This window comes from Pantherophis guttatus, chromosome 5 (assembly GCF_059756535.1).
Source record: "Pantherophis guttatus breed Tessera chromosome 5, ASM5975653v1, whole genome shotgun sequence".
Classification (NCBI taxonomy): domain Eukaryota; kingdom Metazoa; phylum Chordata; class Lepidosauria; order Squamata; family Colubridae; genus Pantherophis; species Pantherophis guttatus.
The window spans coordinates 101414556-101437708 of NC_142067.1; the positions used below are offsets into that span (position 1 = coordinate 101414556).

The window sequence follows — 23153 nt, forward strand, 5'->3', positions numbered from 1 at the left end:
GCTTACATATGAAGGGAGAAAGAATGCACATATATGAACACCCAAATGGGGTTACTGGTTTCGTCCATGCCTCTGTCTCCTGGCTGGCTTGAATAAGGGAAATCAACAGGTTTTTTAATATACTTTCCTGCAGCAGAGAAAGGAGCAGGTCTTATCTCTAGAGGGAGCGGCTTCCACAGCTCCATGATTATATCTGCTAACCATTTTGATCTTTAACTCTACTACAGTCGTTCATTCCCCTTTTTGTTCTTTTCACAGAATAGCCAGTAAGTTCACTGAAGTGAAGAATAGTGTTGTTTGTGTCGTGTCTCCACCCTACCCCGCCCTGTCACCTAAGTCACTCTGCAGGAATCTGACAGATGAGTTTGTTCCAAGTACTAATCTTAGTGGATGTTTATGGGAATTACAACTGTGGTTGAGGTAACCATAGTCAGTGCCCAGCATGGAACTCAGTTTCACAAATTCCCCTTCTCTTGCAAAAACTAGAAATTGCCCATCTGTTTAATCCTGTGAGTGAGCACTCTTGAATTCAGAAGTGTGGAGAGCAGTGTTTTTTAAATTTGGCAACTTAAGATGTGTGTAGAGGAATTTAAAAATTAGCTGCCATTGTCCTGGATCAGAAGGAGACAACAATAGAAAAGTGTACTTTTACCCCTTTTGCTTTATATGACAGGATTTGGCTACGCTATACAGAACCAGAAGCCCTAATACTGTGATGGTGAACCTATGGCACGTGCGCCCGAAGTGCACACGGAGCCATATCGCCTGGCATGCACGGTGTCGCCCGTTCCTCTTCCGGGTTTTTGGCACGCATGCGACGATCAGCTGGCTTTTGTGCGTGCGGCAGTGCTGGAAACCAGAAGAGCTGGTCTTCCGTTTTCCGGCATGAGCTTGTGCGCCGGCTAGCTGAAAGGTGCATGCACAGCAGTAACCAGAAGACTTGTTGGCTGGTGTGCACATGCATGCCAGAAACCAGAAGTATCTTATCTGGCGCGTGCATGCCCCTGGGCAGCTCCTCTTCCTGGTTGCAGCCCTGACGAGCGCACATACGCATGCAAAGTGCACCCGCACATGAAGTGGTCCCTTTTCAGGACTTGGTGGCGCACTTGCGTATTCCCTTTTCAGCACTCGATGCCGAAAAGGTTCGCCATCACTGCTTTAATATATATGCAAATACTACTTTGGGTACCAAGAAAGCTTCCTGAATTTGATTTTTAAAAACATTTTATTAAAATAGGAAACTGGCATGCTGCAGAACAAATGTCTTGACTTGACATCTTTATTTTCAAGAATGCTTCTAAGTTCCAAATGAGCCCCATCACACAGGAAAAAAGCTTATTGTGTAACAGGACGCATCCTTGTGGAGCTAACTTTCTCATAACCAGTTGCTTTGTATTGGTTCCATCACCAGGACAGCTATTTTCTAAATGAAAACAGCAACCCAAAATCCATTTTTGAAGGAAATTTTGCAAAGTAATCCAAATGTTCTTATCAATTCAAAAAGTTGGGGACTCCTGTTCTATTCATGAACAGGTCTTGAGATACTGGTTAGAGAAAGGCTTTGCTTAATCCCTTGTGACATCCACATGGAAATAAATTTCGAACTGAATACTATTGTACGGACAGTTGATGGAATAAATGAATTCTTATTTATTTTTCTGCAGAGATAAATGAAAATTACTGCAGTGATGAGGCAAGTAAATGCAACTTAAAAAGGAAACACCAGTTCAATGTCTTGTCACAGATTCATTAGCCAGGTCAGGATGAACAAATACTCGCTATAGTTATTTCAATCTGTCATTTTTATTTCCTCAAAAGAAACTCCTACAGTTTCAGAAAATTTCAAATGTAAATCTTTATACACTAGTGAACAACATAAAAAACAGGCAGATTTAATGTAGTTTATTCATTTGAACCACCTGAAAAATTGGACATTTGGTTTCCCTACAAATTTAACTTATATTTACCTTTCCCATTGCTCAGCTCTAATGATGGTTTACATTTTACGGGAGAGCTCTGGTACGTTAACTGAAAACAATATATACTGTATGATTAACATCTTCCTTTTGTCAAGATCTTGCTGTGACTTCAACAACACAGGGAATCCATTCCACTTTATGGGTCTAACAACCACAAATGAAGCTTCTTGATTGGTTGACTTGTTTCTCATCCTTTTGCAACTCAAATAACTTCAGATTGTATAATGGAGCAGACATGAGAGATAACAGGGTTTAGACACAACTTGCCTGTCCTACTGTAGATTCCCTTCAACATGCAAGAAATAAAAATTTCCACTGAGTGGTTTATATGTGGATGCTAGTCATATAAAACTTCGGTGTACTATAACATCCTAGTCACCTACACAGATAGGAAGAATAATGATTAAGTTCTGCAATTTTCTGGAAGTAGGAGTACAACATGAGATCTGCTTCAGGCAAATTCTAGTTTTGAAATATTTTTGATTCCAGAGAAACAGGCTCTTATTTAGAGTCAATTCAAAAATTCAGAAAGAAAAATCATGCCAGTCTGTACAATCGGAAGCAAGGCCCACCGGTACTTTCTTCCCAGCTGTCCTATTCTTCCACATATAGTAGAGCTATCCCTCAACCATACTTCCAAGGAGTATAACCTGTACTTTAATTTTTTTAATGAGCTGTGCTCTGAACTTCGATAGAACCAAAGAAAAGAAGACTCTTAATATAAAGAAAACAAATGTATTGTTCTGAGGTAGAAATCTCAGTGCATTGAAATGTTAACCATAAGCACTGAATTTATACAGAGCAATTTCCTGCTTGCACAAAGAAAGTTAGCATTAAATGGTGTTTAACTACTGTTACGTGTAACAAACCCCAACAGCAACTGTTTGTACCCACAGAGGAGTGCTAATTTAGCACTAGAAAGTCTACACTAAGGCTTGTTGTCCACATATATGCTTTGGAATAAGCTCCACTGAATTGTTGGACATTATTTCTGAGTAAATATGCATAGTAGCAAGTTGTTAATAATTCAAGTAAACCAATTATATCCCATCATCTTTCTATGCAGTCTTTTGAAAACCATTATTACAAGATGGAACTGCTGAAATCAAAATATTTAGTTCATCAATCATTCCAAATTAAGCTTTTTCATTCAGTAAAGCTAACAGGATACACTTAGGGCAGCTGTATGCTCTTGGATGGTTCTACAGCCTTTATTACAATGATGCTGAATATTAAGAATGAATTGCTATTGAGCTTTGAACTATCTTCTCTCTAAATTGCAGTCTGCTGAGTGATCTTATTGTGCAATTAAGGTTAATTCTTCACTTTTCATTTTTGAATCACTTCAATGCTGGTGATTTTTCCCCCCCTAAAAAACACGTCCACATGCAGTAGTATGTTACAAGGTGATTTTTAATGCTAGTATAAAAGCATGAAGGGCACTTTCTATTGACAGCTATTTCTGTGCAAAGACTACGCAAGAATTGCTTATGGTGAACTGTTTCTAAAACATTCCCCCTTTTGTAACATAACCTGCTGAACCCCTAATTCCAAGTATGCCTGATTTCTCCACAAATGATTTGGTTTTATGTTCTAAACTAGCACTGAATAATAGATGAAGCTTTAATATATTCAGCTAAACAAATTCTATTTTCACATGCCATGATTTACAGCTTCTTGGTGCTGCTTTACAGCAAAAACTAGCAATGCCTCCTCCCTCCTTTCCTTTTAAAAAGGAACAAAAATTAGTGTCTTTACAGACCAAGGAGTCAAAGGCAATTTGCATGCAGTCTCTGCTCAAAGACGGCACTTATCAAAAGTGGCATACTAAGTGCACAGAACTGAACCTCTGCAATTGTTAGGAGAACAAAGCAAATTAATTCTTGCAAATCAAATTAGGAAGATGAGCTGGTGGAAGAATATTGTATTACAAGCCACCAAAGTTAAGTACTTTAAAACCCCATTTATTTCAACGGGAGAGCTTCACATATAGTTAATTTTCCTTCCATTGAAATTAGTAAGTCCAGGGCCATGAACATTTAAATAATTATCTCAAAAGTGCTTTTTCAAAAGGCAATTGAACTGTGTTTCTTTTCCCTTGAGGAAGATGACATTTCGTTTATAATTCAAGAAGCTTCATCAGTTCTAACTGGATGATGGAGGTGTGGAGAGGGGGGGAATGGAAGGATCATATTTATTTTCAGTCATCTGGTCGTTAGCACTCTCTTTGAGAGCCATTGAGTCTCAGAGAGTAAGTTCTCAGAGAATGCTAAAGACCAGATGACTGCAAAGAAATATGATCCTTCCATCCTCCCCCCATCATCCTGTCAGAATTGATGAAGCCTCTTGGATGAGAAGTGAAACTCATCTTCCTCAAGGAAGAAAGTCCAGTTGCCTTTTGAAAAAAGCACCTTTGAGACAACCATGACTGGATGACTGGGAATCTCCACAGACCTTTAAGTACTTACTAGAAAATAAGCCCTGTTGAATTCAAGTTACATATACATGGGCCTCATGAATCCACAGTTGGCTGATCTTTATGTTGCCTATCAAGTGAATATTATTTGCTACTAGTAATTATTGCTCAAAAACCAACCTGTAAGATAGAACAGAGGAAATACTTTCAGTTTTGTTTTATTATAACGTCTGCAACTACAGCTTATTCATCCCAAAAAAGGAAAAGAAAAAAATTTATTCCAAACCCTTTAAAAATACCTACCCTTTTTTTATTTTAAAAAATAAAAACTACCTAGTATACCATTACTGCTAACAGCACTTGAAAAGGGGTGCATTGTACAAGGATATCCTACTGTAACTTTCGTGGCTGCCAGACTTGTTCTTCCTTTTCCTCTTCCGCTGCTTTGGTCTTAGGTTTCAAAGAGTTTATTAAAGGCTGTTCCAATTTCTAAAACCATGTCAGAGGCTGTCATAGATCGTCCAAATTTCTGAAAGGCTTGGTTGTTGCACTGCCTTGTAAGTGAACATGCTCCAAATGCAGCCACTAGAAAGGGATTTTGACTAAAATAGAAACAAGAATCCCAATTAAATCTGAAATGAGCATGACTATTCCCCCGGAGCACAAACCAACCAACAAATCTTTACTAGCTCTTAGGCCAGTGCAAATAGGACAGTCAGAACATCGAAAAAAATAAGAATGATGAATCTCATTTGCCCACCAGATCAGAGTTCAAAATATGCTAAATGTCCCAGACCTGTATGTCCAACTGTGGACTAAAATGCAAATAACAATAAAAACATCCAGAACCAGGTAAGGATTCCTCAAAGAGAAAAGGACTAAAAACGACACAGTAACATAAGAAAAAAGCAAGTATAACATTAATGTATACATTTACCAGTGTTATTTTCAGTTCATGCCTGACGAATTTTGCGAACAGTTGCACCAAACATTGCAATATTAGCCATGATGCTAGATCTATCAGCCGCTAATAGAAATTTATTCATTTGTTTATATATCAAATTTAGAAACCACCCATTTTCTTCACAGAGAGGCTCTGGACAGTGTAAATTGGACATTTGCTGAATTGTTCTATAAAGGTACCTTCAAGAGAAGCTGATCAGAATGCATGACATGCCTTACCCATTTGTTTTTTCTGGACCTGCAAGAAAGGCCCAGTGTGCTAGGACTCCTAGGGACCCAGAGAGGATGTCTCCTTGTCCCCCACACCTCCTGTTGCTTCCTTCATGGCTACATACAAGCACTGTAACACAAAAAATGAAAATGAAGTGAAAATACTCAATCCTTATTGAACAGAGCTGTGGGAGAATTGAAAACATGTAGATATGAAATGCAACAGGCATTGTATCTTTATCTTTACTTACAAAGTTCATTTTTTAAGTATGACGAGAACTGAATTTAACTAATTTAACTAATTCATTAACATAAACTATGGTATTTTATAATATTAATATTTAAACACTGTTATATTTTTATTTTTGCATTATTGCATTAACCTCAAAGCTTTAAGACAAGAACCTCTTTAGCAACAATTTTTATTTAATAATTTCATTATACATTTTCAAACAGCTCTGATGGCTAATCTATGTATATTTTAAAATCATAAAATATGGTGCTAATGTTGGAATAGTGACATTTTTAACATAATACAGTAGTCAACTTTTGACCAATGACTACCAAAAAAACCTGCTAGTACTTCCTTTATTTTTGATATATTAAATGCTATTAGAAAATAAAACCAAATGCAGGTGCATGCATCTGCCCAGATAGAAAAAAAAATGTTTACATTTATAAAAATATTTATTTATTTTATTTTATTTTATTCAATTTGTATACCACCCTTCTCCTAGTGGACTCAGGGCGGTGCACAGCCAGAACTAAAACACATACCAATACAAAATTTAAAATTATTTGCTCTGTGTTTCTTTCATATACCTTTTTCTCCATCTGAAATGAGGTCTCGTTCGCCTTTCTGAACAATTGTCAAATTCCCCAAGGCTTGGCTGAGCCTTAACAGACAGCCATGATAATCATTGTTATCTACAGGATCTCTAAGCTAGAGAAGAGCAAAGGGGGAAATCATACAGAATTAATTGCAGCAAGTAATGAAGAAAAGGATTAACTTTCATTCATACTATTTTAAAACTTTTACATTATGAATTGTTAGCTAGCTATCTGCTCAACTATAGTCTCCATCAGCCATGCAAGAAATGTTGCCATATTTGTAACAAGTCTTACTATGTCTCACTTGATTTGTTCACAAGCAATCTGCACATTTTTGTGCAAAAGTAAATGGAGATACCATACTTTTCAGAGTATAAGATGCACTCCCCCCCCCCAAAAAAGGATGGAAATATTGGTGTGTCTTATACACTGAATACGGCCATTTTTGGCCTACCGAAACCCCGCCCCACGTGGTTTGGGAGGCCAAAAACGGGACACGCAGAGGGTTTGGGAGGCCTGAAAAGTGCTCCTGGGGCTGGGGAGGGCAAAAACAGGACACGTGGGGCGTTTGAAAACGGGCCTGTTTTTTCAAAAAATGGGATGCGCAGAGGGCTTGGGAGGCCTGCAGAGTGCTCCTGGGGGCTGGGGAGGGCAAAAACGGGACATGTGGAGGGTTCAGGAGGCCGAAAACGGGACACGCAAAGGGTTTGGCAGACCTGCAGAGTCAGCTCCTAGGGGCTGGGGAGGCCAAAAACATTTTCCCCCTTGTTTTCCTCTTTGAAATCTTGGTGCATCTTATATTCTGGTGCATCTTATAGTCCAAAATATATGGTATATAAAATAACGGGTACAAAAAATACACTCAAAGCAAGTCCCAGACCTTAGAAGGGTTTTGGAAGATTTTAATTTATGTAATCTTAAAAAACACTAGAATGAAGCTTTCTAAGATACAAGCAATTATTTCAAAACAGAAAGTGATTTTTCAACAAGAGACAGTTGCATTTGATGAGATAATGCTATTCATCATGTAGTAAAGTATGAAGAAGTGCTGGAAGGTTGATCAAACTACTTGAAGATGGATGGTAACTTATTTTTTTTATCTTATTGCACAGAATGTGGTAGGTGCACGGAGGCATATTGTCTCAATTCTTCTCGAACTCAAACTTAACCTAGCCAACTAGATTTGTGATCTATTGCCTCTACAGTTAGTTCTCACTTACTGACTGCCTCATTCAGTTACTGTTCAAAGTTACAATGGTGTTGAAAAAATAATTTTACAGCCAATGACCACATTTATGAGTGAACAGCATCTCTCAGATTGCGATCACCATTATAGTCAGTGCACACTGTCCTGTGCGTGACCTCGTTTTTCTTTCTTTCTCCTTGCAGAACAGAGATTGGAGAGGAAAGGATTACAAGAGGATATGAAGGCACACAATAAGGCATACTGTATATAGGCTGTCTCCGAACTGTACTTGGGGCTGCACCACTGCATTCCTTTCAATGTGTATTGTCAATTGTGTGCCTGCCTACTCTCTTTTAATCTCTTTTCAATAAATTTAAATACAAACATTAATTCCCTTCTTGTTGATTATCCAATGCCCAGATGAATCTTCCAAAGGGCAGGGGAATGGGACAAGAAATGGGAAAAAGGAAAGCACAGTCATGGACACATGATTTCCTACTTAATGTCGGCTTTGCTTAACAAGAGATCTGCTTGTCCCAATTATGGTCACTAAACAAGGACTACCTGTATATCTATAGGGACTATAGATATCTGCAGGTAGACAAATAACTACAAATATAATTTACATGGACTTTGTCAAAAGCTGCTTTTTCAATGTTCGTTACATAGAAACCATACATAGATTATATACGTTAAGGTGGGCAGCCATATGTGTTTATTAAAGAAAGAAGCAATCTTGAGACTTAATGTACTGATAATTGCATTATTCTCTGGGTGTCACTGCAGTATGGTGAACTTTTGTCCTCTCACCTGGTTGGCAGCCTAGAAATTTATGCTTTTAAAAAGCCTAAACTGGGCTAAAATCACAAAGCCTATTTAATGAATTATTGAAGTTCTACATTAGTAATATTAAATGTAATTTGGATTTGGGGTACCTTTCCTCATGGAAATATAATTAAGAATTATATGGACTCACCATTGCTTCATAGAGTCTGCTAAATTCCATAGCATTTGGAGTAAGAATAGCTCGAGGATAACCCTGAATAAGAGAAGGCTGTTGGGCAATGAGCCATAAACCATCCTGCATGGGACAATAAGAGGAAACATTTAATGACAGGTTCAAAATCATTTAAACAAATTAATAAAATTATCATACTTACAGCATCAATTACAATAGGAATTCCTTTGACCTTGGATTTTTCTATAATGCCCTATTTGTGGAGGAAAAAATAAAAACTTTAAATTAAACATAACACTGAATGGAAAATGCAATTATTTTTCTCCTTTTGCAAAAAGTAATACATTTTAAATAAAAGGCAACTTGAGCGTTTTAAATAAAACAGAATAAAACTCAAACCATTCCAAATAATAAAGCACCTCTTTTAAAAAGCACACTGTATGCTCTATATCACGTTTATTACTCTTGCCATTTTCCTCTTTCTCTTCCATAGTAATATTTTCACTCAAAATATGTTCACGTATGGCTTCACACTTACATTTAGTGAATCTATTGAAGACTTCCCACACATTTAAAAGCACGTATTAAAAATGCATGCAAAGCTAATACAAATAGCTTTTTAAAATAAAAGCAAACTGTAAATATTTAACTATAATAATCCCATTCATTAGAAAACAATTTATATGTAGCTCATTACCAAGTAGGTAACATCATTGGTGTGAGTATGGAACTTGCTCCCTGTTTATACAGTAGGCTTCCCTGCCAATTTTGATGGGGGTGTTATTTTTTTCCTTGGTAGTTCCTTGATTAGTGCATTGTTTGCTGCTTGATCGCTTGCCCGGTTTATGCTTATGCTTATCCATGCTTATCTAGGTGCTGGCTGCTGAAGGGGATGTGTTCTGGTCGTCTTGTTTCCTTCTTAGCTTTATTATCTCTTGAATGTGTGTAAATATGTTGCTTATTGGTGTTCATGGATACACTCTGCTACTCTTCTGCCTGTCTGTCTTACATAGTGACTCTTACAGTTCTCGCACTGAAGAAAGTGGCTTTATTGGGAATTGTTGAAGAAGAACTCAAAGGTGCTTTTTTTCTTCAAAAGGCAGCTGGACTGTTTTTTCCTTGAGGAAGAAGCTTCTCATCCAAGAAGCTTCATCAGTTCTGATGGTGGTGGTGGTGGTGGGAATGGAAGGATACTATTTGCAGTCACCTGATTGTTAGCATTCTCTGAGAACTGTTGAGTCCACTTGGGGGTTTCTGTGGACTTTGCTGTCTTCAAAAGAGTGACCTAAGGCTTCTGCCTTAGTAAAACATACCAGATGGGAATTTTTTCTCCTTTCAAGAAAAGTTCAGGAGGACTCTCAACCAACAAAACATACATGTACACTTTAAACCCAAGAATATACTAAGGCAGAAGCTTGTCCACCCCAAGAATAAAACATCCAGATACAAACTGAGCAATGTGATATAGGCAATACAATGCAGTAAGACACATCCAGACTTGTACACTGGTGAAACAAAACAGCCATTTCACAAGCACATGGCACAACCTAGTAAAGTAAACCCATCATGACATGATTCAGCAGTCCATCTGCATTTGAAAGACAAAGGTCATTTGTTTGAAGACAGCAAAGTCCACATTTTGGATAGAGACCATTGGTCTGAAAGAGGGGTAAAAGAATCCATCTATGTTAGAATTGAACACCCCTCCCTCAACAGAGGAGGAGGAATAAGACACCACCTATCTCCAATATACGACTCAGCCCTTGCACCAGTTCCAAGAAGATTCCACAACCAATTGCACCCTAATACAGATAACCCTGAGGGCATAGATAATTCCCGAAGTAGCCTCAATAGCTGTTGGAGAGTGCTAACAATCAGATGACTGCAAAGAAATACAATTCTTCTATCTCCCCACCACCATCAATCACATCCTATCAGAACCTATCCTTCCAGCTCCCCACCATCTAGTCTCAACTGCCAATACCTATCCTTCTATCACCCACCCACCCACCCTGATCATCAGAACGGATGAAGCTTCTTGGATGAGAAGTGAAATGTTTTTTCTTCTTCCTCAAAGAAAAAACAGTCCAGTTGCCTTTTGAAGAAAAAAGAACCTTCGAGTTCTTCTTCAACAATACCCAATAAAGCCACTTTCCACATGTTGCAATTCTTGTAGTGCCATGTTATAGGCATTCACAATCTTGAGCAACAGGTGTTACCAGAAGTTTATTAAATGGAGCCATATGGGTAGGCAACCTTTATTTTGGCATTCATTCTTTCCCAACAACAGTCAGTGCAACAAGAAAAATACATTCGAAATAAATACTTAACACCATAGCATGCAGATGGATATACAAGCGGAGAGAGCATAAATTTCATGTTTATTTTATTGAAACCATTAACTATGAATTGGCCCTCGGAAATTAGCCAATGCCTACGTTTCAACCATCTGTAACAGCTTGCTTGCAGAAGCCACAAATAAACATAGGATGTTTTAACAATTTCTATTTCAATTATTCTGCTTTTACAACTTGCAAGCCATGCAACATTGGTTACATTTCTGAAATAGCATAAAACATTAGAAATAAATAATAATAAAGCTGACACTCTTTTTAAAAATAATACTAATAACAGTATCCAGACAATGTACCAGTAATACCTTAAGAAATCCAAGTTACCTTGGCATGTTCAAGTAATAAATCATCTCTTCCTAAACCTGGTCCAATGACAACTGAGTGAAGTCGTGGTAACCAGCTTTCTACCTCACGCACAGCATCAGGGCTGTCACTAAAAAGAAACATCAAATGATGCAAATAAAAAAATCAGTCTTCCAGTTTACCACTGTACCATTTTTCTTTCTATGCATCTACTAGTAGCACACATAGAAATTTTCCTGAAAACACAGATCATCACATTCATATGATTAAAAATGTTAACATCCAGTACTTTTTAAAAACAATTGGGATATCAATTTATTCCTATGGAAGAAGCATGATGCACTGCAATAGAACAAGAGGGATAGGGGTAGGGAATACATTCTACATCTCGTAAGAGCCGCTCCCAATATTACACTTGTAAAGAACTATATTCTGGTTAACGGTATTGATTTTTGGATGAAAACTGAACCCGTCACAGTATGTTTCACAATTTAAGATGCTGGTTATTACCTATCAAGTCCTTCACAACAAAGGATCTTGTTATTTGAGTGACTGTCTTTCTTAGTTTTTACCCATCCCATAAAATTAGCTTCCAAGCTCATATAATATTTACAATGTAAAGCACATGCATTAAGTAAAGCACCTTTACTTAATTCTTGAAATTTTCAGGCATTGCTGAAAATTTGTTAAAGCATTACATTTAATTATTTGTTAAAGCATTACATTCTGCTTTAACAAATCGGGGTGGGGATGGGGGGTGGGGTGTCTGATTTACAGTTTGAACTCAGCCTAAACAAAAATCCAAGTAGTTCTGGGCTTTTTTATTGAGTTATCACTATTTATGGGAGAAAAGAGTTACTCTGTTTTGGGTACCCTTTCGCAGGGTTTAACACAGAGTTTCTCGATGATACGAACATGTCACTAAAAAATTATGAGTTGGAATGAACTTTTTTCAGTTAAGATCCTGAGTTATATAGCAGCTGGCTAAGTATGTACTTTTTTTCATATCCAAAGAAAGACAGAATACTTACAGAACTGGATGAACTATAAGCTCTGGACTGTAAGATTTTATTACAGTTGCTGCATCTTTGGTACAAAATACATGTGATAGGTCTGCCCCCTAAAAAATGAACATATTTGCAATCATTAATAACATTTAACATTTCTGAAAATTATATATTTTTCTCTCTTGATTTTAGGCTGAAATTCAACATTCTCAGGTTTCTCTTTTCTTTCTATTCCCCAATCTTAAATAAAAGAAGTAAATCTCACTAATTTTAATAATAATAAAAAAAACCTGTTCTGGATTAGGAATAAACATACTTTCTAAATTTAAAAGCCAATACCTAAAACTCCCTTACTTTATTAATAATAAAAGAATATATTCAAAGTTAGGTGTGAATATACAAGGACAGTTTCTCCCTATGATGTTTGCAATGCAGCCAATAAAAAAATTAAATATACTTCTGAACCAACTTGTTATAAAATAAATACAGGTGGTCCTCAACTTATGACCACAATTGAGCCCAAAAATGTTGTTGCTAAGTGGATTTTGCCCCATTTTATAACCATTCTTGTCACAGTTGTTAAGTGAATTACTGCAGTTGTTAAATTAGTAATACGGTTGTTAAATAAATCTGGCTTCCTCAATGACTTTGCTTGTCAGAAGGTTGCAAAAGTTGATCACGTGGCCCCAGAACACCACAAATGTCATAAGTATGAGCCAGTTGCCAAGCGTCTGAATTTTTATCATGTGACAAAGGAATGCTGCAATGGTTATAACTGTGAAAAAAACAGTCATAAGTCACTATTTTCAGTGCCATTGTAACTTTTGAATGGTCACTAAATGAACTATTGTAAGTCAAGCATCCAATGATGGTCCAATTGGATGGTCCAATTATATGACTGTTCTGATTTAATCGATAACTAAATCCAATACTTATCCCTCTCCTGTGCATGGTGTTTTATATAAATGTCAGAAGCTTTCTTCTTCTTCTTGGCATAGTGCTCCTGGACCACTTGCCAAATTTATGAAGTAACAAGTCAGGGCCAGAACTTCACAAAGGAATCAAATTTGAAACACAATCGGTTAGAATACCCAGTCCAACATGAATAAATTAAATTCTCCAATCCATCAAGAAATTCATGCTTCATGATTAATGAGCAACTTTAGCAATTACTATTTCCAATAACATTGTAGACACTAGATAACCAACATCTACATCTGATGATCCAAATGGATATTAAAATTTACAGATGCAATGACCTACATAGTTACTATCAACACACTAAAACAATGTTTCTCAACCTTGGTAGCTTGAAGATGGGTGGACTTCAACTCCTAGAATCCCCCAGCCAGCAGCGCTGCTGGGGGATTCTGGGAGTTGAAGTCCACCCATCTTCAAGCTTCCAAGGTTGAGAAACACTGCACTAAAATCTCAGTTTGCTGAATAAATTAGACATTTAACCAATACAAAACTATCATTTATGTCTATTATTGGGAACAGAGTTCAACACACTTTTTAAACAGTTCAGCTGTGTGTTTAATTCTGTGGAATAAAGAACATTAATTTTACTCCATGCAAATGTAAGAAGAAACATACCACTTTGAGAGCAGAAATTGCAGCAAAATATGGTGCCCCTGTATACCTGCATATGAAGAAAAAAACAAGAAATATATACTTTGTTAAAAATATGATGATAAACTTGTACCACAATGTGTTCATGTGAAATATGAAAGTGGAAACATCACATCACTTATCAATTTATTTCTACTGATATTTTCTTGATGTAACACTTTTGTCAAATATAGTAAATCTAACATTGCATTGCCTTTTCACAAAACTATTAACATTGTACAATATGCAGTTATTCTAACATAAATTATTTATATTCACTTTTAAACTTCAGATATAAAATGTGACAAGAACACCCTAAATTACTGATTATCATATACTTTGAGTATACACACAAAACAGAAACTAATTAATAAAAGTTCATGTTCCATACATTTTTAAATTAAAATTTTAGTAAATATTTCATACTTTCCACTTGATTGTGCTATCATGATACATACCCCAAAAACATTTCTGCATTTTCTTCCTTAACAGTATTGCTTTTTATGAGATACTAATTTACATAATAAATTGTAGAATTGCAGTTAGATGACTCCAAACAGAACTCTTATGAAGCTTTCACTGATTTAGAAGGCTAACATTGTATTAATTATAAATAGGATACTCATTTATCACTCTATTTTGTTTGTGTGTTCCAATATTCCTTTTAATGAACTTAGTGAAAACCATCACTTACACAGCCATTATCAAAATTATCACTCTAATTTTCTAATGATAAAAATGGAGTCATATTCCAACAATGCAGAAATATGGCAGAGATCAGGCCAATGTATTTTTTTTCCTTTCTGTCATTTTCTCCAGACCAAAATGTAACATTCAATTAAAGCAGTAACCTTTCTAGTTAGAATCAAGCTACATTTGCAACATATTGCTTGACAGTAATATCTACTGTATATTTGGTACGCACAAAAGAAAGATGCCCTTGATATACCTCTAAAGGCTAAAAGGCTGAATTCGCTGTGACACCTTTATTGAAGATTAACACAATGTCTATGTTCCTAGGTATGTAATAGCAATATGTGTTGTTTTATTTGAAGACAACTACTTCCGTGCAAGAAAAGAAAATCTTCTAAAATTGAAAAATATATTTTTTTTAGAAATGGCACAAATAAGTAAAAATGGTAAAATGATTGATATGAAAGTGATACAAGTAAAAAACAAAGATAGGCAGTAATGTCTGAGATAGAATAGTACCAATATATATTTATACATTTTTATTTAACTTACTCTTGGCATCCTCCAACAATTCCTATTCGTCCATCTTGGCCTTTATGTTTTTTGGCAGTTAAAGGAGGAATAACATTTCGCACCAATTGAAATATATTTTCCATTTCCTTTATGGAATGTGTTTTGTGAACTGAAAAAGATCTCTCTATAACTGGAAAAAATAAGGACATTTAAATAAATATTACAAATATAAACTTTTAAGATTAGTATGTTAAAAGTATGTATTCACAATCAGAATTTGTTTCTAAAGAAATTGCCGTGTTAAATGTGTTTGTATTGTAAATATATTTTAACCACCCAAATTCCACATAATCTTATTAACAAACAACAGTGTACCATGTGTGTTGTTTATCAGTCTGAATAAACCACACTTATTTCCCTCCCCCCAAACCACCAACCTTCTAACAGATATAAAAACATTTTTAGTTTGGCAAATCAATTGTTTTAGTCTTCCACATCTAGGTATGTTTCCCAATTCCTTACTTGGGTATGGTCACACATACTTGGAAGCACAACAAATCTCTTAAGAAAAGACATATATTTTATTCTGAGATATCTCACTCACTATGAAACAGAGGTGTGTAAAATGTACTGCATACTCTAAACATATTCATCTAAGTATTTCATGTCAAACAATCAAGTTCCGGTTTGTTTGTTTTTCAACTTGTCTATTAACGATTTCCAAGATGTAGTATGTAGTATATCAGGAAGAAATGCTAATGAGAAAAAATTGAGATGTCTTAACTGTAACCTAAATGTTCTCTTATAAGTAGTTCCAGGCAGCTGATTTTACATAAATTAATTTTTCAAGCCAAGTTTACTTGTTGCATGCCAACTATCTGAAATAACACTGTCACTCCGGAGAACCCAGACTAACCAGATGTATAATATGTATTGACTTCTATCTTATGCATGAGACTGCAAAGAGAAAATGCTACAACTGACTAAAAACATATTGCTTAAGAATGAACAAATGCCAAGAGGTAGATGCTAATTCAACAGTTAGGCTCACAAATCATGTTAACTTTTCTTGTATTGAATAAGCAATGATGTTCACGTGTGAATTTGTGAAGTAAGCTCGGTTGAGAGAACAACTGGCCCAAAGTCATCCAACTGGCTTTCATGCCTAAGGCAGGACTAAAAGCCTAGTTTCCAGGGAAGTATTTAATTACTACACCAAACTAGTATTATTTTTACATTGTACTTGTACAATGAAGCTTACTAACCAATCATAAGGCATTCTACAAGTTCAGAATGAAACTCTGAATCTTAATGGAGGGTTCACTAAAAGAGAATATATGTAGGGTTGAATTGTAGAGTCCTCTAAGTTTGATTGTTTCCATACAGACATTTCAGTACCCAGCTAGGTAACATCATCAGTGCAAATAAGTGTGATTTTGCTCCCTGTTCACCCCACCGAAACTGGCAGGGCCAATGACTGTATATAAAAAGCAAGTAAAGCCCACATTAACTCACACTGATGATGTTACCTAGTATCAAGGTACTGAAATATCTGCGAGCAAACAACCAAAATCAGAGAACAAAAACAACTCTACAATTAATGGAGGCTCAAAATTTATTTATGTCAAATATATAGAGCTGGATTCAGTTGCAGTTACCTCTAGTCCTGAAGAACATCGGCACAGTGAGCTATGAGAGTTGTTCTAAAACCAGTTTTCAAATTCTGTTCCATAGCAGGTTGGAATAAGATGATAAGAAACTTGTGCACTGCCAAAAATCTTCTAGACCTCTATGGGTGGAAATATTAAGCATATCCTAACATGCAATTTCCAAGGGTAACAACTAAATACAATAGGATTTGCAAGCATCCTTTTCACGTTTCCTCAATTCAATCTCCAGCAATCCCTGTGATATGCAAGGTGCCACAGCAAATGTGCTGGGGGAGGGGAGGAATCCGTGACATTGCAAGCTACAAATTCCATATTCTCTTACTTAAAACTTTATTATATTACCGCGCAACTATGCAAAACCTATTGTGCATGAAAGCAGCTGTAGGAGCATCTTAACAGCTGCTTTATAATGTAAATTTAGTAACCAGGAAGTGCTTTCACAGTTACCTAACATAACTCTGCATTTCTTCTAGCACTAATAACCATGTATGACTGGAAGATCATCAAATTTGCCAAGGCAAATTCTGAGAATCAGTGCTAATAGTACTGCTAATAGAAACAATTAATCTGAAAGATTTTAATGCTTAATGAAGTTGCAAAGCCCTCAAATGTAGAATAGGATATTTGGGGGAGGCAGAGCTAGGGAAGATTAGCGAAAGAAATGTACTAAAGGGAAATAGTGCTACTGGCTGCTATTGCCAGCTTTGCTATTTATGAAAAAGAAACATTCTTCTCCCATCTAGTATTAGGAAGGATTGATGAAACCCTTCTATCTGCTAGAAGCTATGATTTTTTTAAAGTTTAAAACAAGTCACTTTTTAATAGGTCACTGTATTAGGCAATTACTTATGCAGTATGCTTATAGTTTTTTTAAGTAGTTAATTTTGATTCTAATGAAGATGTTATATTATTTTAAATATTTAATTCCAGAAGTTAACAAGCACTGAATATCTACCTACATGGATTTTACTATCTGTATATATAATTTCATTTTAAACATCTAAAATAACTTAGTGTTCTACATCTTTAAAAATGCTGAACTATGTGAGCTACACATTACAACCATGTATTCCAAAGCAATGCTCAAGAAAAGCATAACTTTAAATAAACTCCATATCTACAGAAACATTTTTATTCTCTGAGCATCTCTGATTTTTAGAAAGATGCACAACTATGTGCACAAAACTTAATTAGTACTGTAGATCCACGTATCATGAATGGAAGAGAATGAAGTACCTATGGGTGGAGATAATGTTGCTGTCACAGAATTATAGTTAAAATTTTCTCCATACGATCGGTGATTTGATCTTTGCGAAGGATTACTTGGTACAAACTGGGACCTTTGTGATACTGTGGAAGAGATTCCTGCTAACATCTGTCCCAACATCTGCAACATCTGGAGCTCCCTGGCATGCTCTGCTTCACGTCGTTTGTCTTCAATTTTAAGTCGTTGTTCTTCATATTTATAAAACTTCTCTTCAGTATCCATACTTTGTTGCAAAAACTTTTCCATCATTTTGTCCAGTGTTAAATTTGCATGTCGCTTTTTTGATCTTTTAGCCTGAGATAATAACGGTGGTGCATTGGTGTGAGCATTAATTTGTTTAAAACCTAAAAACAAAAGCAAGTTAATTTTAATAAAGAAGTAATAAAAGTGTCCCTAAAATTTCATATTCATCTATGTCTCGTTCCAAATATTCATTACTGACTTTAGTCTACTCTAATGTATTTCTCATAGAAATTAACTGAGTGCAGTTCATAAAATATTACCCTATAATCAATCCGTCTTTCAGATTCTGTAAGGGTGTTCTGATTTTGAGGCAAAATCTCTAAAAAAGTGCGCTTATTTTAATCACAATACCAATGTTCAGGTGGTTTACAACACAACTCTAATAGCACTTCCACTGCAGATAATTATCAGCAGCTTATTTCTTGCTTTTAGAGATCTATTACAAGGAATGTAACTATACATTTTGTCTTTGATGTAACTTCTGGGTAAAAAATTGCATACACTATCAGACCTAACCTGTCAATTTATGAAGCCAGAATTAGGTAAAGTAAAAAACACAGAGTAGAACACCACTGTTTCTTTCTATGAATAATTTTTTAAAAATGTTTGCAGAAAATAGCATTAATAAATATATAATACTGTTCCTTTTACACAGAATTTGTGTAAAAGGCCTATCAAAAATTAGCCTGAGGGGTAAATGGGTATTAAAACTGAGGATAAAGAGCATGTTTTTATATTGTGGGTTTTCCATCCTTCAATAAAAGAAATGGATCAAAAGTTCACTGGGATCCCAAGACATGTCTGATTTCTTTATGGATAAATGAATGTGACAGTGACCCCAGGAATATGAACTGTATTGTTTAGAGAATTCAAGACAGATATTTCCAAGGTGTTACATCATTTTTTGACTCCCTGCTGCTACTGGGTAACATTTTAATATGTAGTTGGCATATACAGGGCAAGGATTCTTTCTGGTTAAGTTAAATGAAGCACTTATGAAGCATCGTTACTAGGAATACATTTTAAAATGAAGTGCAGTTATTATAACAAATGAAATTTACTAACATTTACTAATGTTAACCAGCCTCTGTCTAGGAGGGTAATTAAAACCTTTTCAGTGAAAAGAAAGGGAGGATTATCTGAATGATTCATGCTCTAAATTGTGTGATTAGGTAAGGCTCCTTATCGTTTTCTAGACCAGATTTCTTAAACATATTGCACCATATCTACTACCTCTCTCAACGTGATAGTGGGGACAGAAATCCAACTCATTTGGGAATGACAGCTTGGAAATGCTAATTTAATCAAGAACTTGAGAGAAAGGTGACAGCTGTGCTGAGCCTTTTTCTTAAGATCTCTGAAAGACAAAGGTGGGACTGAGAATTTAACAGAGAAAATATGTTTATGGCGTGCAATCTTTGGCATATCCACTTTTAGGCCAACCTCACAGAGCACAACAGAGCTTTCTGTAATCTGTGGCAACTTTCAAGATTTGTGGATTTTAACTCTCAGAATTCCCAAGCCAGCATTAACTCCACCCTCTTAAGGTTGCAAAGCTTGAGAAACACTGCTCTAAATGGAAATCCATAGTGATCTATGTATAACCTATATATACCTACACCATCCATACATGACATGCCCACTCTCAATGCAACTGTTTCTGGGCAAGCAGCAAAAGATTGCAACCTCAGTCTCCAGGTAGCAAACACAAGAGTGAGGTGCAAGACCTTAACTAAGGTAGGGGAAGCATCTCACCCACAACCAACTAGGGTACCGGCTGGAAATATCAAATCAAAGATAGATCCTTCACCCTCCCTTTTTTGTAGCATAGTCAAACTCACTTTCGGCAGGTGGTAGCGGGATGGCGAAGGGGGGGCATTCCACTTTGATGGCGTGGTCGGCGTAAGAAGAGCACTCGCCCGAGTCGTCCTGGAAGTTGTCCGGCGGGGAAGACTCCAGCTCGCCACCATCCTCGTCTTCCTCCTTGTCGTCGTCGTCGTCGTCGTCTTCGTCGTCCTGCTCCTCCAAGTCCGCCTGGCGGCTGTTGCGGAGGCCGCTCTGTCTGGCGGAAGGGGGCGCGGCGAGCACCATGGCGGGCTGGTGGTGGCTTTCGTCTCCGGCCGCCGTCGCCGTCGCCACCACCATCACCCCCGCGGGGGTCAGAGGCCGCTCGGCCACGCCGTGCCCCTCCAGGCCGTGCCCGCCTTGCCTGCAGCTGAGAATGCGGTCCATCTCTTCGTAGTATTTGCAGATCTTGCGGGCGTGCCCGTTCTTCTTGAGTCCTTCGCGGGCCTGGTAGTACTGGCGCTTGAGGCCCTTGATGCGGATGCGGCACTGCTCCGGGGTGCGTTCAAAGCCCAGCTCGGCCAGGCGGCAGGCCACGTCCCGGTACACATGGCTGTTGCGAAAGTTGCCGTCCAGCGCGCTCTGCACGTCCGCCTCCCCCCAGATCTCCAGCAGCGCCCGCGTCTCCAGGTCCGACCAAAGGAAGCCCCGCGTGTTGGTGATCATCCTCCTGCCCGCCCAGCCGGGGGCCGCAATGGCCGCGCCCGCCCGGGCAGGGAGGCGAGGAGCGCGGCCGGCCGGCAGAGAAACGGGCGGGGGAGTGGGAGGGGGCGGCGGGGACCGCGAGCGAGAGGGGGGGATCAACGCCCACCGCGCCGCCCGGCCACCCCACCCTCTGCGCGGCTTGCCGGCGGCGGCAGAGACCCCGGCGTTGCGCCGGGCCCCCTCCTCATCCCTTCGCGGCCGCCCCCGCCCCCGCCCGTTCGGCCCCGAGCAAAACTTTCCCCACGCCGCCGGGCTGCAGCCGGACCCCGCCGTCGCGGCTTCGGTGGAGGCGGCTGGCGCAGGCCTGGCCTTTCAGCCGCCGATGCGGTGGCCGCTCCCTCGCCTGGGGCTGGGGGAGCTCGGGAGCAGCGGCGGTGGCGGCGGCGGCACTTGGAGGGCCGATTGCCGGTTCATCGCCTCACTTGCCCGGCGGCTTCGGGGATGGCCCGGCGACGGTGGCGGTATGAGGTCGGCGCCGAGGAGAAGCTCTGAGCCGGCCTCCTCCTTCTCCTTCCCCGCTCCGGAGGGCCCAAGCCAGCCCGGCGTCACCGCGCATTGCACTCGGTCCCCCTCCCCTCCGTGCGCGCACACCAGTCAGTCACCAAGTTCACGCACAAAGCGGCGGAGACTCGGCGGTCACAACTTCAACCGCGGAGAGGGAGCGGGCGAAGACAATGCGCCTCGCGCGAGGCCTCGCCCCCCTCCACTCCCCCATCCCCAAAACAGGGTGGCTCCCTCGGGGTCCGGTTCCGACCGACGGACCTAAACCCTACGGCGGTAAGGAAGAAAATGGGATTTCGGACCCAGATCCACAAAAAAGCCGGCAGCACTCTTTAAACCCTGCCTCCCTCGACCAGACTTCCTTTCTGCAAATAAAGGAGGCGTGCATGTGCGGCTACAGAATAAAAGGGAAAAAAATGCAGACACTCCACTAACGTGCCCCAAACAAGGTCGATCCAAAAGAAAACACACGCCATTTAGATACACGGTAGTTTTCCGAAAAAAAGCTGGTTTTCAACCAAAGTCCAAATGATTATGTTATCTTTTGCGCCTTTTTTTCACCAGGACCTCTTATAAAGAACACCATAGAAATATGTTTCCTTGAAAAATACTGGATAAAATCCCTTAAACCGCAGTTCAGTGAAGAAATCACCACTGAAGTCACGCATACATGCCAAACCCTAAATTGTGTTTTACAAAGCACGTTGGCTGAGACCGCAGAAGACATTACAACCAAATGCAAACAATACATTATTTTGGTTCGAAGTGTTACGCAACCCGAACGATTGATCTCAGGCGAATTTGCCACGCCTCCGCCGAAAGCAGTTTGAGAGATGGTGCAGCTGGCTTCTCTAACTACTTGCGCATAAATTATTCGGGGTAAGCGGCGCTAGGAAACGTCTGAAATGTGGGTCTGCCCCATGAAAAGCCAATTCGCTAGCTGCGAAAAATGGCATATGGCACAACGTTCAATACAGCAAATCCGGGCACAGGTACCAAAAAAACTACGCGTAACGTAAGAAGACCAAGATAAATTTAATCCCACTGAGTGGCCCTTTCGGGATCTCGAAACAAATCGGTTTTCCTTTGTAGCTTCAAGTTTTCATTTTGAGTGTGACTAAGGCCAAGAACTTTTTTTTTTTTTTTTGGCCTTAAAATTTCTCCGCGATTTTGCAGAGGAAAGATTGTGGGGTGGCCTTCATCCCTTAATGGGAACATTTACTTTTTTTTTACTCTGCCTTGAAACATGCCCAAATGAATCCACTTCTCACCGAATCGAAGCTCCACACCACATACTGCTACATACTGCTGAGTAATCATCATTGAACTCAATGGCGTTTACTTCTGAGTAAACACGAGGTGTCAAAGCAAGTTTCTTTCTCCGCCCTCCATTAAAAGATAGATGTTCTATCTTTTAAGGGTGTTCTGTAAAGCAAAAGATGCAGTAAGAGAGGTAGACAGTTCGGGAATGCAAGCTGTCCAGGCAACCTCATACAATATGACTCCAGGTGACTAATTGGAAACAGGCAGTGTTTTTGGCGTGCTATGCATTCATTGCTTGCAGCAGCCGACGCGTAAAAGGTGCGCGTTACGCACGTGAGATAAACGCTCCAAAGACGCTTCATACCTTTTCCATATTGCAGCCACAATATAATCAGTGCCGAGGCCAATGCTACGGTTACATAAGCGCCCCTTCCCCAAATCATTCCCGCGGAGAAAAGCGCCACCTGGGTCCTCCTTGGCTATCCCGCGGCCCCGCCAGTTTGCTGGCTCTGCGCTCCTCTCCTTCTTACCTCGCCACCAAGCGGGGCTCGCACCACCTCCTGCCAACCACACAAGCGAGCGGCTGACACAAACCATCAGCGCTCCTTCCGGGTGGACAGCCCAGCCGCGGTAAT

General features: G+C 39.0%; 1 protein-coding gene across 1 annotated transcript; it reads right to left on the reverse strand.

The window, feature by feature from the left end:
* Positions 1 to 1784: 1784 nt before the first annotated feature.
* On the reverse strand, positions 1785 to 23153 carry NAXD (NAD(P)HX dehydratase). The gene is made up of 11 exons (XM_034418642.3): positions 20046 to 23153; positions 17931 to 18305; positions 15064 to 15214; positions 13804 to 13849; positions 12232 to 12320; positions 11222 to 11330; positions 8746 to 8796; positions 8562 to 8666; positions 6391 to 6511; positions 5578 to 5698; positions 1785 to 4997 (listed from the first exon to the last, which is right to left on the reverse strand). Exons 1-11 carry the CDS (start codon positions 20713 to 20715, stop codon positions 4847 to 4849), a joined length of 1989 nt encoding a protein of 662 aa, XP_034274533.2. The 5' UTR covers positions 20716 to 23153; the 3' UTR covers positions 1785 to 4846.

Coding starts and splice junctions, on each gene's coding strand:
- NAXD (XM_034418642.3), bottom strand. CDS start 20,715: ATGATCACCAACACGCGGGGCTTCCTTTGGTCGGACCTGGAGACGCGG. Junction 13,850..15,063: donor ATTGTTGGAGGATGCCAAGA/GTAAGTTAAATA, acceptor CTTCATATGCAG/GTATACAGGGGCACCATATT. Junction 8,797..11,221: donor TATTACTTGAACATGCCAAG/GTAACTTGGATT, acceptor CTCCACAAATAG/GGCATTATAGAAAAATCCAA.